Here is an 18,843-nt window from a genome sequence, read left to right as displayed (position 1 = left end):
TCTGACCCCACGGCAGGCAAGGTAATAACAAGTAGTATCTGTTCAATTATTTTGGTACGACTCAACTTGGGATCGATACAATGATCTTTAGGATCGAACCAATGATCTACAGCTCCCTATCCAGATAGTATACGCCATGAATCCCAGGAGCATGAATGGTCACGCCTTTGTGGTTTCCAGGGTTGTATTAGTTTCATGGGTATGAAGTGTGAAGTTCTGTGATGTGTGTCATATCTCTCACCGTCTTGCTCCGACGTCATTTGGCCTTTGACCGTCGAATCAATCACTGGATCTTCTGGTCCAGACTTGATAATGTTCCAGTCGTGGATTTAAATGGATTTTTGCTGACTGCAGCGTTAAACAACAAACACACAAAACATGTACATGTCGTGCTGAGGCTGTCATGAGATGGTTGGAATGTTCTTGGTGCATGACATTTTGTTCTTCTCACGTACTGTCCTCCCGGAGTCGTCTTGCAACTGAACCCGGTGACGTGTGAACTATTTATCACAGTGTGCGCTGTTTGATTAAGAGTTGTCTGTTTTGTACAAGGCATCAAACCACGTGCTTTTTATAAGATACATTTTAGAGTTGATGGATGGAAACAGTTCACATTTATGTATACAAGGATCTCCCAGGTCAGTGTGTTTACTTCAGGCTTGGACTGAAACTGTCAGCTCTTCTGTTGCAAGCAATAGATTGGTAGGGTAGTCTAGTGGGTAAAGTGTTCGCTCTTCGCGTCGAAGAACCGGGTTCGATTCCTCACATGGATACCATGTGTGAAGCCCATTTCTGATATCCCCCTCAGAAAGTTGATCGAATACGTCAAACGCTTGGCTACCCCCAATCCCCCGACAAACAAGAGTGAGTATACTTTTACGCCGTTTTAGCAATATTCCGGTAATATAACTGCTGGGTACAGTAGAAATGGGCTTCAGAACACTGTGGGGAATCGAACCCAAGCCATCGGTGTGACAAGCAAACGCTTGAACCACTAGGCTATCCTACCGCCCCATCGGCTACTCAACAGACAAGAACCGGGTGTGGTATCTATATACGACAATGATAATCATACACGAAACATGATTCATAAATAACAGTATGAAAATAAATTTTGACGGGATAATGGCATGACCTTCCTTTGACCCCCTAACGTGATTTGTTTGACCTTTCTTCCATACATGATTAAAGCTTACTGTCAGTTCAATATATTCAATTTCACCATTATTGTTTCTGGCAACAAAGAGAATTGGTTGTAGTTTAAACAGCTTGACAAGCAGTCCGGTTCTTGGCACTGTGACAAATACCGGAATAATGCATGTTTGGAAAAGAAAACACATGTCAAAATGTCGACCCATTGTGTGAAAGGTTAGGGTTCGTCTCAAAATTGCCTTCATGTTTTAATGTATCACTTTCATAGAAGTAAATTTATGTGATCAGTTAATACTCTACGTGCCAATTATCTTGAAAATGGAATGGCAGTGGAATGTTTATACATTTGTTTCCCATCGATGTTACATGTACGGTATATGTCACCTGAAGAGATGAACTTTGTTGATGTTTTATGTTCTTTCACGAATTTTGAGACGGTCCCGATCAGTTTTAAAAAGTCTACTGGCTATTTCGTCGCAGTCGACAATACGAGACGCACAAAGGCAAGTTTCAAATCATTTCTTTGCATTTGAAAATTTGATTTCAGCACATAAATGTAGCTAGATGTATATACATTGTTTACACTTCGAATTTAAAGATAATTTGATAAGGTCAAACATATCAACGGAATCATTTAATATTTAAAAAATGGTCTCGTTGTGCATGATTATCAACACGACAGGCGGTGCCGTTAAAAAACGGAAAGGGAAATTTATCAACATCCGCTTATGCTATATATGCTGCATATGCTTAGGATATCAAATTTTCTTAAATTAATTTAGAAACCTAATGTGCCTGAAAAGATCATTTTCTTTTTATTGATAGAATTATATTTGTAAACTTCCCGTTTGGGTTAATAGTCTTTGTCAAGTATCTTTTTAATTATCTGTTAATACGGTCTTTTTAATTACCCATGGCAATATGTACAGGGTGATATCATATGATATCATCCTTGAACAATGCCGCCAAGTGGCGGTATGATGGTGCAAACGAAGTACGTGTATATGTAGTATATGGTAATATTATACATGTGCAATTAATCATAGGGGTCGTATGGAAGTTCTGGTGCCCATCTCAAATTAGCATTCTTGTTATTTGCTGGGACACTGAGTCATTACGGGCGTTGTGTCATCCCGTTTGCCCACTATAACAGCAGCTACGCATGGGATAAAGTTCAGAAAGACGTCATAATTGTTTAATTCGTTCAATATTCACGATGTTGTGCCATAATACAAATGTTATTCCATTTCATAAGATTAGCAATTTGTAGAACGCGTGTTGATTCACTCCTGCTTTTAATATTAAATACGAAGCATAAAATATTGCATAATTTATGTTGTCTGTGTTTTTGTTGGAAATGATTATATTTCTGGGTAATGACTCTTGCTATTCAGCGAACCGTGGCTTTGTTTAGCCGAGTCTAAAGGTAAATCACCCCGCGGAAGAACACACAAAGGTTTACTGCGGGGGAAGCGGGGGACAACAATTCTAATCTTTCATCTGAAATATTGATCCATCTGTCTCGTGCACTACATGGCGCGTGCTGTTATCGTCTGCTTCAGACGCCATTTTAGACCAAGCGTCTTATTTGGGACCCGATTTTCAAAATATTTGGATGAATATTGTTGACGTATCTGTTTGGAGTAGATTTCGTCCATATCCCATTTGTTCCGCAGTGTGAGTCACGCGGCGACCGTTGTTTGGAGTTTGAAGCAGACGAGCGCTGTGGAAATATTATCGTTATGAAGTAACTCTAACAGCTCATAGGAGTCGAGTCGGTTGGGTGTTCAGTTTTCATGGATGTTCTCTTGTTACTGGTGTTGCCATTCTCTGTGATTCAAGCTTATACATCGAGGATTCATCCCACTGTAAAACATATTCCATACACAGCTGGCAGTGATTGGTAGCGCAGACGACAATCTGACTTTTGTGGGTATGTACGATTTATGATTTTATAGATGCTGAATCTTTGACACGGGTCTATTCTTGACGAAACCGTTTCTGGTCATATCAACAGGTTATTCTATTGTGTATTACTACCAGAGCAGACGATACTTAAAGCAGACGAGCATATGATTAAATACAACAGATGACGGTAGTTTGCTGAGCTTGTATCGATTGTCCTGAAACTGATAGTCCTCCAATAACCGACTGTCTGGAGAAATAGGAAATGATTTCTGTATTGGAATAACGTTAGAGGATGATGTAGGCGCGTTCTGTGAATGGATATGGCAGAAACACAACACCGGTGTGTTTCACGAAATTCAAACTAACAATTTGGATGGACACTTTATGTACGGGACGATATACTGATGTAGTTGCGAGACCCAGTTCAAAGCCGCTTTGGGCCAGACCATTGTCATTTCGAATTTATTGTGTGTACGGGTGATTTTGTTGAAAAACAAATGCCGTTTTATGATTTTCTAAACCGACAACAGCTTCAGCAAATGTGAAGTACTCTCCTTTGATCCTAAAATATCATTTCAAGTGAATAGGAACTACATTTAATCTCTGAAATAGAAATATTTTAAAATTCAGTTTGTTAAATTGTCTGTTGTCTGTTAGCCATGATAAAGTAAAGTCTAGAAAATGTGTTTAGTTTCAGCTACCATAGAAATCTAGACTGGCCGAAGTGATATATAAACTGACGCACAAAAGAAAGTAAACATTTTGTGCTTTGGTATTATTTGAAATAATAATTAATGAAAAATAAACATACAAGGTAAATATTTTGAAAACTTTTGATAGTGACTTACAAGTTACCCCCAATACTACCCCATATTAAAGAGCAATATCTCTCGATAATGCATTAATATGATTCCTGTATTGTGTTTATATGTAAATGCATATGCATCTTATCATCCCTACCCAGGGTGTTGGTACCAGAAAAAAGTAACGTAGAAGATTTACCTTGAAGTATGTGAGTGAGTGAGTGAATATGGTTTTTCGCCACTTTTAGCAATATTCCAGTAATGTCACTGCTGGGGACAACAGAACTGAGTGTAAGAGAGACTCAAGTATCTAAGTGTCAATAAGAACAGTGACAAAGTCAGTAACGTGAAAGATAAAACGTAATTTTGTTGAGGAACCTTCAAGTATAAGAGTGAGTGAGTATAGTTTTACGCCGGTTTAGCAAAATTCCAGCGGCAGGGGACACTAGAATTGGGCTTGACACGTTGTACCCATGTAGGGAATCGAACCCAGGTCTTAAGCGTGACGAGCGGACGCTTTTACCATTAGGCCTCGATCCCCACCGCCCCGACTGGAACTGAGAATGATGCAAATAGGAAGAGGGTTATTTTAAAGTCATGTATGTGCCCTAGGGCATAAAAGAGAGACAGTCTGGCTCTGCCCATCTTCTTTACTCGTCTTGTGTAGAAACTCTCACCCCACGTGTAAATGTTACAGAACATGACTCACTAAAGGCATTACAGCGATGCACGTTCAGCTGTTTGTCTGAATCAGTAGATGATGATCCCGGCGTTAGTGTGCGTGTTGTACTGCGATGAGGTAACGCGGGCTCAATGTACCTAACTAAGTCTATATATACCACTCAACTCACGGACCGGAAATAGTTATAGTGATAGTCCTCTCATATGGCGCTAATATCCAGGCACATTGCCTGCTCACGGCGCTACCTACATTACTGTTCCCGGTCATAGGACTCAACTCCCTGGGGAACATACAACCATACTGTCAGGCGCAATGAGCCAAACACTAACTGCCAGCACATCCTTACGGTTACCTATTTTATTGCTGGGCGAACTGAGACGATGTGTGTCTATGCATACTATCCACGAATACTATGCAAATGTGCCCATCTTGGGGGGGCCAACGTAAGTGCGACCACCGGGGATCGAACTGGGTCCCTGGCCTTTAGCCTTTAGCACTGTGCACAACATGACAGAACGCTTAAACCACATTGATCCCCGGTAGTCTTTGCTAATCTACTCTAGTTGATTAAGTTATATCTGCCAGTGTATTCTTTAATCAAGTTATCTGGAGCTATGTGTGTCATAACGGTGGACTATTCACTGGATCATGTAACCGGACGCAAATTGGATTCGAATCATGGACCCGTGAAGGACAATATGACGCGCGAAGTTTTACGGCAACGTGGCGTCAATCTATACGATTAAAACGAGACCTGGGGCCTGTTTCACAAAACTCTAGCAAGCCTAAGATCTCGGAACTTTTCTCGTAGCTCTTGTATCTGGCATACTGTAACATAGGAGGTGCAAATGCTACGAGAAAAGTCACGAGATCTTAGGCTTACGAGAGTTTTGTGAAACGGGCCCCTGACAGGTAATATATGCTTGTTCGTTATTTATCCCTGCACACAGCAATATTCAAGCTTTATGGACTGTACATAACTGCGTTTGGATCAGACAATCCAATGATCAGCAGCATGAGCATCGGTTCGGATAAGATGACATGTCTCCCCACCCGATCCGGTTAGTCGCCTCTGACGACCACTGTCGATTCGCCCTCCAGATTGACGCTATCCACATGGCCACTTGCCTTGTGGATTACTGCATTACAAGCATAGGTTCCTGAAGATCAGCTCTAACCCCGATCTTCAGGTAATTGCTCTTCAGGGTCGTGCATACTCCACCCTGGAAGCTGACCTGCCACAGGACAACAGAAATAACAAGAGGCAAAAACACAACTCATTCACTTTTAGTGAACAGCTTTCGCAAATGCAATACTAATAATTTGTCGATCAAAACATGAAATAAATATGACCATGAGCCCAGTTGCGTAAAGTGACTTCAGCGTTAAGGCAATCGTAGCTGTCGTACTCTAGCATTGACTTACTATAAACGTAGCGTTAGAGAAATCTGAAGTCCCATACTTAAGCACAGACATCCCGCAGTCGTATGTCTATAACGGGCCTACTTCCCATCCTTAACAAAGACATAGCTCCAAGGCGATCGTAACTTACGGCAGTCGTAGCACTCGGGTGGTCGTAACTCCAACCCTTTAACATAGACTTACTACAGTCGTAGTGAAAAGGCTATCGTAACTCCCATACTTTAGCATAGACGTAGCTCTAAGTCGATCGTAATTCCGATACTTTAACATACATTTACGACAGATCTACGACTGTTTTGTGTAAAGGCGCCCAATACAGTCACGTGGCTGTTTTTCTTTCTGTTTGTACTAACCCTACACAAGCGTTACTCAAACAATCGCATTTGTAGTTACCATGTCGCGACAAAGATAAACAACACCGTCGGCCTAATTAGAAATCAAACAATGCTAATTGGAGTCTACATTGGTAATTAGTCCGTCCCATAGCCAAGGGCTGACCTGTTGATCGGCTTAGTGGCACAGACAGGCGAGTTAAGATGACATCGACAGTGTTGTCTTTGTAAACAACCCAGCGTTCAGTCATGCTTACCTGGCCTCGTGTATTTAACATGGGAGGGGTGCTGACTCACAGTTTCAGAAGCTGTTGCAGTCTAAGGATATACTGACCCTATTACAGGTGAGCAAGTGTTCTCACTCACGACTTTTTTCTCCCAACGAATGTATACTGAGGGAAACAAGTAAGGGAACACATGAAAAGAAAGTTTTCCTTAATTCTTTTCTAGGTTTCTTCACAAGCTTTGTATTACACTGTGGGTGGTAATCTGAGAATACGTAAAGGAACACAGCTATCAACTGGTGTTCCCTTATTTGTTTCCCTCAGTATACATGTATATATATCGGCGCAATTAACGTAGTTAGAGACGCAATTGATAGGGATTTGGGTTTTCTGTTGGTTTTCATAAAGTTTCTATGTGATAAGGTATAAAATATCAAGGTGATGTGTCCATATTTTGATCTGTTCTCGTGTTCATTCAGGTTTGCCCATGGCTTGCCTTTGCGTGTGTTTGTGACGAGTGCCAGACAGGGCACTCTTTTCTTACCGCGAGCACCTGTTGTTGAACCCAGCTATTTTTCGTGACGAGTGAACGCTTTAACCACACGGCTAACCCATCCAAAATCACTGAAAAGATCAACACGTTGTTACTGGTTTGGGGATTTAAAAAAAGCGTCGAGTAGATGAGTTAAGCGTTACTCAACACTATACCAGCTATATAGCACCGGTATATAATTAATCAAGTCTGGACCAGACAATCCAGTGATGAACAGCATGAGCATCGATCTATACAAATGGGATACGATCACATCTCAACCAAGTATAAGCGAGTCTGACCATCCGATCCCGTTAGTCAACCCTTACGACTAACATCAGTTCTAACTCGGATCTTCACGGGTTAACGTATTTCGGCGTAACGCTTGTAGAGAATCGAACCATCGATTCGCCCTCCAGATAGACGCTATCTACTAGGCCACTAGTCTAGTGGATACATTATCGTATGAAATGTTTCCAAAACCTAACGCTGCCATACACATATATCAACATACGAGGTTGGCATGTGTCATTGGTGACGCTCAGATCACAACAGGTCTTGTAGAAATGATTTGTTTTATGTCCAGGGGCAATGTATGCATGAATTCTGTCACAGCATCCTGAATCTGGCACATTGGTCCATAAACACAAACACAGACTACTGAATTATTATAAATGAGTCGGGGTGGGGGTGAGAGGGGCTTAGGGGTTGTGTGTGGTTAAAACTTTCTTTAGTCTTGCCAAGAACGGGGCTGAAATCACCTAATGATTGCAGTGTGAGTTTCTCGCAGTCCCTGACCACGTTATCTTCCCTTCCACCCAGCCATTCCTTGCAATGCTGAAACCATAAATGAATTAAGCAAGTCTAGATTTCCTCAGGTCCAGGATCTCGTTTCACCCAGGAGCACCTTTTCAGTGTAAAATGAATTGTTTGGTTCTGCCAAAATATACCTGTTCAGCGTAGTCAACTGCAATATGTGAAAACCATGTGCTCCCACAGAAATGAAATATGCCCCCCACTCTCTCCCCTCCCCTTTCTTTCTTTCTTTCTTTCTTTCTCTCTTCCTCCCCTCTCCATCCCTCTCTCACTCTCACTCTCGCTCTCTCGCTCCCATTAGAGTCGCACCTGGTTTGGTAAAACTAGCAGAAACAAAAAACCTTGAATTCAAATCCTTTAATACCAATGCCATCAGTCGGCAGCAATGCAGCGTCTTTGCAAACATCACAAAACAAGCCTCGTCGTTGATACAGCACAATCGGCTCACGTTACAACCGACATAAACAAATTGAGTCAAATATGTGTCCGAATATTCAGAGCTCTTTCGAACGTAGGGGTCCCTTTAGAAGATCGTGCCAAGAATTCGGAGCATGTTTGCTTCGCGAATGCATCCACTTCAGGAATGAAGGGACGAATTGTCTGTGCGGAGTTTGACAACTCTGTCTACTTAAGTGAGATTAATACCAGACGAGCACCTGTTCCCGAATGTTTGCGGTCAGACGCACTAACGCATCGCACCAAAAGAACCAGACAGCTGGTGGATTGTGGGATTGAAAATGTTGCATCACCACAAGCTGGTAAATATTTTAGCGAGGTGTAGAGTGAGTATAGTTTTATGCCGCCTTTAGCAATGTCGCGACGGGCGTACTCCAGAAATGGGAGTCACTCGTTGTATTCATGTAGGGAATCGAACCGAGTCTGTGGAGCGACAAGCGAACATTTTAACAACTGGGCCACCCCAACCTAGCGAAGTGTCACATTGTGGGCTATTATTGACAACAAAGCAATATATCTACAAATCGTTGTAGTCCATCACACAGTCCCCAGAACCATGTAGTATTTTATTTTCCACCATCACAGTGACACTGCAACCGTAAATGGAGCAAGTCTAGATTTTCTCCAGGTTATGCTCCTATCACAATATCAATGTAAATGTATCTAGTGGTTTCTCTAAGATTTTAAGAAACTTTGCATTGCCTAATGTACTTCGCTGATACATCCAAAGGAAGGCTAACTTTTCAATACATTATCACTTCATATACAAGTGTATTGGAATGACTCTTATGTGCTGATCAGTGTTATGCAGGAGCGGGTGAGTTTGGGTTTATGCTACACTCAGCAACATTCCCTCTATATGGCAGCTGTCTATAAATAATCAAGTCTGGACCAGACAATCCAGTGATCAAAAGCATGAGCATCATTCTACACAATCAGGATACAATGATACATGTCAGCTGCATTCACATCCTGTGTACTTGCAGGGCTTGATTTAGTGCTGTCTGACTTGCTGGTGAAACCCAATATTACACAGTGCAATCTAGTTATTAGTACAACTTGCACCAGGTGCAAGTCAGTTTTGAGAGGGTAAAACATCTAAATAATCCAAAAGCATATTTTTTCATTACACATTGCAAAAAAAGCAGTGCATCTGGAATTTATCTTCCATTGTACCTTTTGCAGGTAGGTTAACATCTCTTGAATAGATGCTGACCGCGGTGTAAAACTAGACTCACTCACTCACTCACTCACTCACTCACTCACTCACTCACTCACTCACTCACTCACTCACTCACTCACTCACTCACTCGAAAAGAGTCCTGACCAGCCTCCACATATGTCATCTACATTCTTCAGGTAGTCAGAATGGGTAATCACTGGATTGTCTGGTCCAGATTTTTACTATTTAAAGACCTGTGTCACACAGATCCAATATTGCAGTGGCATTATGCAACAAACCTAGAGTCATACTGACCCCCAAATCATTTTTATGGGGACAACCCTGAAGCTAGACTACTCTTTAGTCTGTGAAAATGTATCATTTTGATTGAAACAAAGATCTCTATAACAATTTAACATGTCTGAGTGAGGTGAAAGATGCAGAATCTGAGAAAAAATCTAGACTTTCTTTTGTATTATGCCAACAGCTGCAATGAATGAAAAACAGTGTGGTCCAGGGACTGAGTGTATGACCATACGCTTCAAGCAATAAATGATCTGGTTTATGTCTTTGCCCAATAACTGAGTGAGGCAGTGGTGGAGGCCAGCAACAAGTTCCTGCCAAGTATAAAAGTGTCCCACTTTTATGAGTGTTTTGATAACTAAAGGCAGTGTTGATGGTGCAGTTAACATGGTGTGGAAGGTTAAGGAGTTAATTGGTTTGATCATAAAGATGAGTGTAAACAAAACATGGACTGACATTGTTAGTAGTCTGTATCTCATACCCTGGAGAATAATGTTACAAAACTTCATCCACTTCTTGTCTAAAATGTCATGACATGTCTACATGTAGTAAAATTGAGCCGATTATTTTGATAATACAATATATGTATAAATAATTTATATATTGTTTCAAATCAATCTGTTTGACTTAATGATAGATAAATACATTTGCATATATATTTCTTACACCAATACAATGTAGTTATATTGAGCGCGTACATGCATAACAAGTACATTTGTTGTCAGAGTCCCCGGTAAGGATAATGGGTACACAGAGTTCCATGTTTTGAATTGTTTCATGCTATTGTTCCATTACAGCTTCAGTTTAATCATCTTGACATCACTTCTATGTTTATGTTTTAGAGTATGATATATATATTTTATTGTGGAATATATATAGAACGGAAAACCAAAACAACAACCACAAATAAAAGTATAACAGATCCCTTTATCCTTTTCCAGGTTCCTTCACAAAGTGTATATAGCACTGGGGGTGAAATTCTGGACATAAATATATACTGAACACTTGTATGTTCCCTTATTCCTATATTTTGTCCTTTCTTAAAATAGGTCTACCTCTGAATACAAGACCTTTGAAAATGACATTTTTGACCAATTAGAAGGACTTAGTTTAGAATGCTGGATGAATTCAGGTTTGTAACCATGATTTTAAAATACAACTGCCTCAGTCTACCATGACAGATAAAGGTCATGTTGGATATATCTCTATATCACTTGTCATTGGTCAATAATTGAAGGTCACAGATTCCAGTGACCTTCAGTCTAACAAGGTCAGCCTTTGGCAAATATGTTCATTTCATAGTTGACTAGTAACTGGTTCTAACTATGGACAGACTTAGCAATTTCCATCAGGCGATCGGCTTCGTCCAGGATAGTGTCGATCATGTAATTCAAATGACATCACAGATGTAGAAGATTTGTTTGATTAGGCCAGACGTGTTTTATTACTTGTTTTACAGATTTTTGTTCTCAGAAAACCTTAAAGCAGGAAGGGAAAAAAGTTTAATCACCAATCAAAGTAATACTGACATTTTAATTTAGTAAAGTCGTGCGTATCATGTCAATCAGAGACACTGAAAATGACATGTGTTGAATCAACTATTTAATTTGTTTTTATGTATCTTTTTGTTTCACTGAGTCATGAATGAATGACGTGTACTTGTAGTCAAATCACTAGCAATACAAAACTAAAACTCAAAGCTCTTTGTTTGTTTTTATTTCCACAATACTAGTATATCAAAATTATTCGCGGAGGTTTTATTTTCGCGGATAATTTTTTTGCGAGAAAAGCGCGAAAATTAAACCCCCGCAAATAATAATGATTTTACAGTATTCCTTCTAAATAGTTAAATATATTACTTTTGAGACAGGTGACAAGTGACAAGTGCTTTTGAGGCCTCATGGCCCATAGTGCTATCATACAAAAACATCATATAGTCCACTAGATATCATGGTCAGCAATACAGGACTACTCTACAGAAGGATTACTTTGGGGAAACAATGCTATCTTCTTCAGTTGATCAGAATATGTTGGTCACATTAATGAAACAAAATTTATCATAGGATGGATTGTTATTATATTATTGTACAAAATGTTCTTTTATAATAAATATAACAGATGGAAATAAAATTTTACTATTTTACTTTTTGCAATTTATGAAGTGTATATGGGGGAGGGAGGACACAATCCAAAAAATAATTCTTGTAAGATTACATTTTGAGCTACTAGAAACATTAGCAATTTCTTATTTCTTATTCGTATAAATATCCTACAGGTAGATCTGTAAAACAAGCAGTAACACTGGTCTGGCCTTACATTCATTGAAGGGGATGATAAATCAACAATGGCATAAAGGAAAACTCTTGTTCCTTGACTTCTGTGTTGAGTAATATTTGTTTCAGTTCTCATGGGCATAATGGAATATTTCACAGAAGAATCATGATAATTTTATGGATATATGGATATACAGCTTACTGATACCGTGAAAGTCAATGTTTTAACAGAATCTATGTTGAAATGTCACTTTTCACAGAATAAACAAGTTGTTTATAAAAACATTATCATGATTCCTCATGACCTCAACTAAAATGGCCATCGAAGAAATTACTAAACATCACTTCAGCATTATTTCAGCATATATAGTGGAGTTCCGGTGATCAAAAATAATAAAAAATCGATGAAAAGAAGGATTAAAAATAATTATCGATTGTTCAAAACATAGTTTCGATTAAGCGGAATTTTGTTGAGTTTGTATAGAATATTTGAATATGTAGTAAACTTACCATTGAAATTGATGAAATAATCATGAAAAACATGCGCTCAACATTGTGCATTGTACTCATACTCTCATATTTATCACTATGGTAAATATTACTGTGATCTTGAATGTCTTTGAGTGTTTTACATCAATTGTGAACATAATGAGACTGATAAATATTGTTCTTGCAGGCATGCATTTCATCGCATGACAGTATTTGTTATAAAAAAACATTGATTAGAGAAAACCTGGGGAGGAAACCTTAAAATTGGTGGTAACATTAAGAATGTACGTCTTTCAATTATAATCAATAATTGTTCATTACAAGTCCTCCAATAATCAATAGTGGATTTGGTTGCCGATTCCCATCACTAGATATACAGCAAACAAAACCTAAAACAGCTCATATTTTGAAAGTATGTGAATATATATTGCTTATTACTGTAATGAGAATGTTCCAGTTGGATAGTGAATGCTGTTTCCATGACAACTGCTCCCAATTAAAAGTCATGGTCATAAATTGTCTTGACACTCAGAATATCCTTATCAAAATTTGAGTAGTAAATCTTTTCCATATTTAAAACTTGTCCAGTGCTTACATGTTTTCAAACAGTTAGCTTAAATGTGACATTTCAAGAAAAAATTAATGCCTTTCAGATATATTTTTTTCACCTTTCATTTAATATGGTAAGTGCCGTTGACATAGAAAGAGAGCTCAAGAATAAACAAAAATATTTGATTTTCATGAAACTGAAACTGTAACTGTAATTTAATGTCAAGATAATTCAATTTAACTGCCATGTTATTTTTTCAGCTCTGAAAGTGTTATGGCAACAAACTTAATTTTCAGTTGATTCAATAAATATGTAACTAGTTTTTGGAAAATATCATTTAAGTAACAACACTTTATCACCTGCGGTTGAAGAAGGTCAGAGGTTCATGTGGAGTTTTATGTTGTAATACCAGCTGGTGTGACAAGATAAGACCTAACATGGCAAGATAACATTTTTCGAGAGTTTGACAGATAAGAGTAGGTGCTCAAGCTAATGCCAGAGCAATATATTCTGGTTACATCGTCTCTAATGTCACTTGAATGACCCTTGAATTTTGTTGAAATTAGAGACTGACATTTCACAAAAGCAAGGTATTGGAATGGAATAAATTGGAATGGTGTGCATGCATGACTGTGTGTCTGAGTCTGTGATTGTTAGGATACAAGAAGTCCTTGCCAGTTGTTTCCAGATGTTAATGATAATATTTGTGATGATGGTTGTGGTGATGATGATGATGATGATGATGATGATGATAATGTTGATGATGATGATGGTGGTGATGATGATGATGATGATGATGATGATGGTGATGGTGATGATGATGAGGATGGTGATGATGATGATGGTGATGATGATGATGATGGTGATGGTGATGATGGTGATGATGATGATGATGATGGTGATGGTGATGATGATGATGATGATGATGGTGATGGTGATGATGATGATGATGATGATGGTGATGATGATGGTGATGGTGATGGTGATGATGATGATGATGATGATGATGGTGATGGTGATGGTGATGATGGTGATGATGATGATGATGATGATGATGATGATGATACAGCCCCTACTTCAATACTCAGTGTTCTACACAAACCTAAAAAAACCCAAACCTCAAACACAAAATACATTAAGAAAGAGTAGAGAAATATTTCAACGAACATTCAGTTGTAACAAAGATCGAGGTGTGCCTTTCATCCCAACTTGAAAGATGAGTAGGAGCAGACGTGAGGTTGAGTGAAAGGGGCATCCTTAGTGTACAAGCAGCGGGTTCATGAACCATCATACTTGGGTTTGTTAGATGGGATGTTGAGTAGGATGAGCTGGTCACATGACTAAAGTGGACAGACAAGTCTGCAGCCTGTGATGTCTTGAAGGATATCAGGGAGCTGATAATGCTCAGTATCTGAATATGCATAACTTTGACAGATAAATAAATTGAAATTGACCCCCACTGAGAGAAATCTAAATTTTACTCTCAGTCAAAAGGGCAGGACAGGTGGGAAAGTAATGCTTTTCAGGCAGATTAGTTCGATGTTAAAAATATGGTTTACTTTAGCATTCCAAAAACACAACATGGTGAAGCTATATTTTGCTCAAAGCCAACCTCAATCACTCACTCAACCACCCAGTCACTTGCTCACTCACTCACTCTACCACCCAGTCACTTGCTCACTCACTCACTCTACCACCCAGTCACTTGCTCACTCACTCACTCACTCTACTACCCAGTCACTTGCTCACTCACTCACTCTACCACCCAGTCACTTGCTCACTCACTCACTCTACCACCCAGTCACTTGCTCACTCACTCACGCTACCACCCAGTCACTTGCTCACTCACTCACTCTACCACCCAGTCACTTGCTCACTCACTCACTCTACCACCCAGTCACTCACTCACTCACTCACTCACTCACACACACCTTGGATCATCCCTTTCAGGTTATTTGATTAGTACATTTATCATTGCTTTTTTTCCTTTACATGATATTTTCCATTCCTGTTCCACAGATGAAGGACGTGAAAGTGACCTCTGTTCGGGTTCACCAACAAGGAGAATATAGGTGAAGAAAACTAGCAACAAAACCAGGAAGTGTAACAAAACACACCAGGAACTCATACAATCTGGATAAAGTGAAACAGCTGGGAGGAGGAGAGGATACAGGCTCCGTACAGAGCATTTCAGGAATCTGGTGTGTGAAGAGTTCATTCAGAAATACATTCCAGAAACTACAGCCTTGATCTGTATTTTGGAGGAATCAGGAATCTTAAAAAGACTGATATCACATGTACTTAAGACAATCATGTGGCACCATCTTTGGAACTAAAAAATAGAATCAGGAATGTTTGGAAGATTTTTTATGTGTGATACAAAGTTTTGAATAGATTCCAGTAAGAACTGTCACCAGAAATGGTAAGCCAATATTGTGTATAACAGAACTAGTATGTAGCTTCTGTACAAGATTACAGTATATATTATCATCTGTTCCAAGACCTGTTATCAGGAATCTAGTTAAAAAAATAGTTCAACCATTACTGATCTCTCTGATTTGGAATCCACAGAAATAATCAGAAACAAATTAGTCCAATAACTGAGTGCCTAGTGTGACCTGCAGTGACCCTATCAAAGTTCAAGGTCAGCTTTTAGTTGGCACCAGTGGTGCAAAGGTGAAGGTCAAGATTCTGAGAAGATATATGGAAGGGATATAAGTACTTGATGCATTGTAGAAATTACATTTGGACCCTTTTCACAGACTATAATTATTCATTCCTTTGATCAGGATTATCTTGAAAACAAAGGACACAAACCACTGAAGCTAATGCAATAATATTCAATCGCACAACACTAGCATCATTCCTCATTTCAAAAGTGCTACCTCATTTCAACGGCCTTTTTTCTTCTTATTCCAATCTTGTGATATTAAGATCTGTATATTGTGAAAAGAGTGCCTTTACTGCACCGGAATATATTTTTCAAATTCATAAAATCCTTTTATCAATATTGACTCCCTCGGAACCGATTTGATCGGCATCAGGAATACTTTGTGAACTACCCATCCAAAATGTGTTACGTCATCATTACCTGTTGGTCGTTGCTATGGACACTGTTGTCCATAACAACCTTCATGCTGGTGGTCACATCAGTCATGTCTCCTAACTGGCTCATAGGGGCACCTCAGAAAATCGGCCTTGATTCCATCTATGACAATATCACTGGCATAAATCCAGAGGAAATGTTCACACCTACGGTTGGGATGTTCAACCGATGCACCCGATTACATCGTTACGAGCTGATTGAGTCAAGGGACACGTGTGCGACGTTTGTAACGGGATACGGAATGCCCGACAGTGAATTCCCCAACACGTGGAAGGCTGCACTGTTTTTCTTCTGTATTGGGGCTATTATGTTGCTGTTTGCTACAGTTACATCCGTCATCAGCATCTGCAACAGGTCCCTCTGTGGGAAAAGCATCTTCACTGTGACAGGGCTTATTCAGAGCATTGCAGGTGAGTTGTCTCCCTTTAGTAGATAGAAATTTCAAATTTTGCTTGAAATGTTTCAGATGTTGCCATTCTACTGTGGCAAATGCAGAATGCTCATTTCATCATTCAAATGCTTCAATGATTTATTTGACTTGTTACAGAAGTGTTTTGTGAGTGAATTTTTATGGATTTATGCCAAAGATAGCAATAGTACAGAAATATTTTTGTCAGTTTTGCAGTAGTAAGTACCACACTGATATACATGTTACTGTCCTTCTGTAAGTATTACTATAGTTACGAGTAACCTCCATGCTTCTTGATAACTTTCAAAGAAGGTGGGAGAGTATACGAACACATGCGCACACTCACACGTAGCACCACTACGTAGCACCCACCCTAGCTTCTCTCCCTTAAATTTCTCACTTTTTCTCTCCCTTTTCTTTCTCAACCTTTTCTCTCTCTCTCTCCCTCCCTCCTTCCTTTCTCTTTTTACCTCCTTTTTTCTTTCTCTCCCTCTGTTTTTCTCCCATTCCCGCCTGCCTCCCACTCTCCCCCTCTCTCCCATTCTTCACTCTCTACCCCTCTCTCCCATCTTTCACTCCCTCCCAATCCAAATCTTCAACTTCACAACGGCTCCTAACTGAGCTGAACATCATAGATCACTAAAGGTAATTCCTTGCTTGATCATGATGCAGTTGTATTGTGCTGGTCAACTTGGACAGTCGATAAATAACACTCTCCCCATTATACTGGAGCCAGGGCTTATTTGCCAATCTATATTCTGCACAGAGAATAATCACAGCATTGACTCACATCAAGGGCAGAAACTGTCTTTATTTCCCCAACAGTTCATATTGGTTAATATCAGATTTCTAGATCTGCTGTTTGTTCTGCATTCATAATCATGTTATGATTTGACTGCTGATCGCTCTTCTATCAATGGTTTTTCCATAAGCACACAACCTTGAATTAATAAAACGATGGTTCTCGATACGCAAACAACCTTGAATGAATGAATGAATGAACGAATGAGTGCAGCATCTGTATTTTAGCAAATACTGTTTCAAACAAAACTATACCATATCCAAACCAAACTATAATCACATAAAGTTGAAGCAAAATGTGTGACTACACTGGGCCTGATAGCTGAAATATCCCTTTTGCCTTACCTATAGTCACATAAATGTATTCATATTTTATTTTTGCGTGACATAAGCTTGAAGTAACCATATTGGGTTTATTGAAAACTGAACCAAACATCTCCAGATGGAGAGAATGTTTTGAAAATTTCTGCACAGATTTTTGCCTACATTTTACTGGGCCACACTAGATGGAAAGATGAGACACCCTTTAACAACTACTAAATAAATTTAGTGAACATTCCAATTAGAAACAAATATCACCACATCTACAAAGAAAGAACATAAGCTGATGTTTCTCCTTCAGACCTTGAAACAAAACTGCTTGTGATAATAACCATGCTTTGATAAATGAATGAATGACTTGTGTTGTAGTTATACACAGCTTCTAGCAATATTCCAGAGTTGTGCACAGCTTCTAGCAATATTCCAGAGTTGTGCACAGCTTCTAGCAATATTCCAGAGTTGTGCACAGCTTCTAGCAATATTCCAGAGTTGTGCACAGCTTCTAGCAATATTCCAGAGTTGTGCACAGCTTCTAGCAATATTCCAGAGTTGTGCACAGCTTCTAGCAATATTCCAGAGTTGTGCATGGCTTCTAGCAATATTCCAGAGTTGTGCACAGCTTCTAGCAATATTCCAGAGTTGTGCATGGCTTCTAGCAATATTCCAGAGTTGTGCACAGCTTCTAGCAATATTCCAGAGTTGTGCACAGCTTCTAGCAATATTCCATAGTTGTACATGGCTTCTAGCAATATTCCAGAGTTGTGCACAGCGTCTAGCAATATTCCATAGTTGTACATGGCTTCTAGCAATATTCCAGAGTTGTGCACAGCTTCTAGCAATATTCCAGAGTTGTGCACAGCTTCTAGCAATATTCCATAGTTGTACATGGCTTCTAGCAATATTCCAGAGTTGTGCACAGCTTCTAGCAATATTCCATAGTTGTACATGGCTTCTAGCAATATTCCAGACTTGTGCACAGCTTCTCGCAATATTCCAGAGTTGTGCACAGCTTCTAGCAATATTCCAGACTTGTGCACAGCTTCTCGCAATATTCCAGAGTTGTGCACAGCTTCTAGCAATATTCCATAGTTGTACATGGCTT

At 39.3% G+C, this 18,843-nt stretch overlaps 1 protein-coding gene across 2 annotated transcripts in view; it reads left to right on the top strand.

The window, feature by feature from the left end:
• Positions 1–1,598: 1,598 nt before the first annotated feature.
• The window catches only part of LOC137259322 (LHFPL tetraspan subfamily member 2a protein-like), a 33,913-nt gene continuing 16,668 nt past the window's right edge, over positions 1,599–18,843 (top strand). Inside the window, exons 1-2 of one of the 2 annotated variants that reach the window (XM_067797005.1) lie at positions 1,599–1,655; positions 15,124–16,620. In XM_067797005.1, the coding sequence (XP_067653106.1) occupies positions 16,176–16,620 (445 nt within the window). In that variant the 5' untranslated portion in view covers positions 1,599–1,655; positions 15,124–16,175. Of the gene's footprint in view, positions 1,656–3,003; positions 3,086–15,123; positions 16,621–18,843 lie in introns of those variants that run through there. The other variant, XM_067797006.1, reaches the window with a different exon arrangement.

This window comes from Haliotis asinina, chromosome 13, assembly GCF_037392515.1.
Source record: "Haliotis asinina isolate JCU_RB_2024 chromosome 13, JCU_Hal_asi_v2, whole genome shotgun sequence".
Classification (NCBI taxonomy): domain Eukaryota; kingdom Metazoa; phylum Mollusca; class Gastropoda; order Lepetellida; family Haliotidae; genus Haliotis; species Haliotis asinina.
Note: the sequence above shows the minus strand (reverse complement) of the source record. Positions and strands in the feature narration are given on the sequence as shown.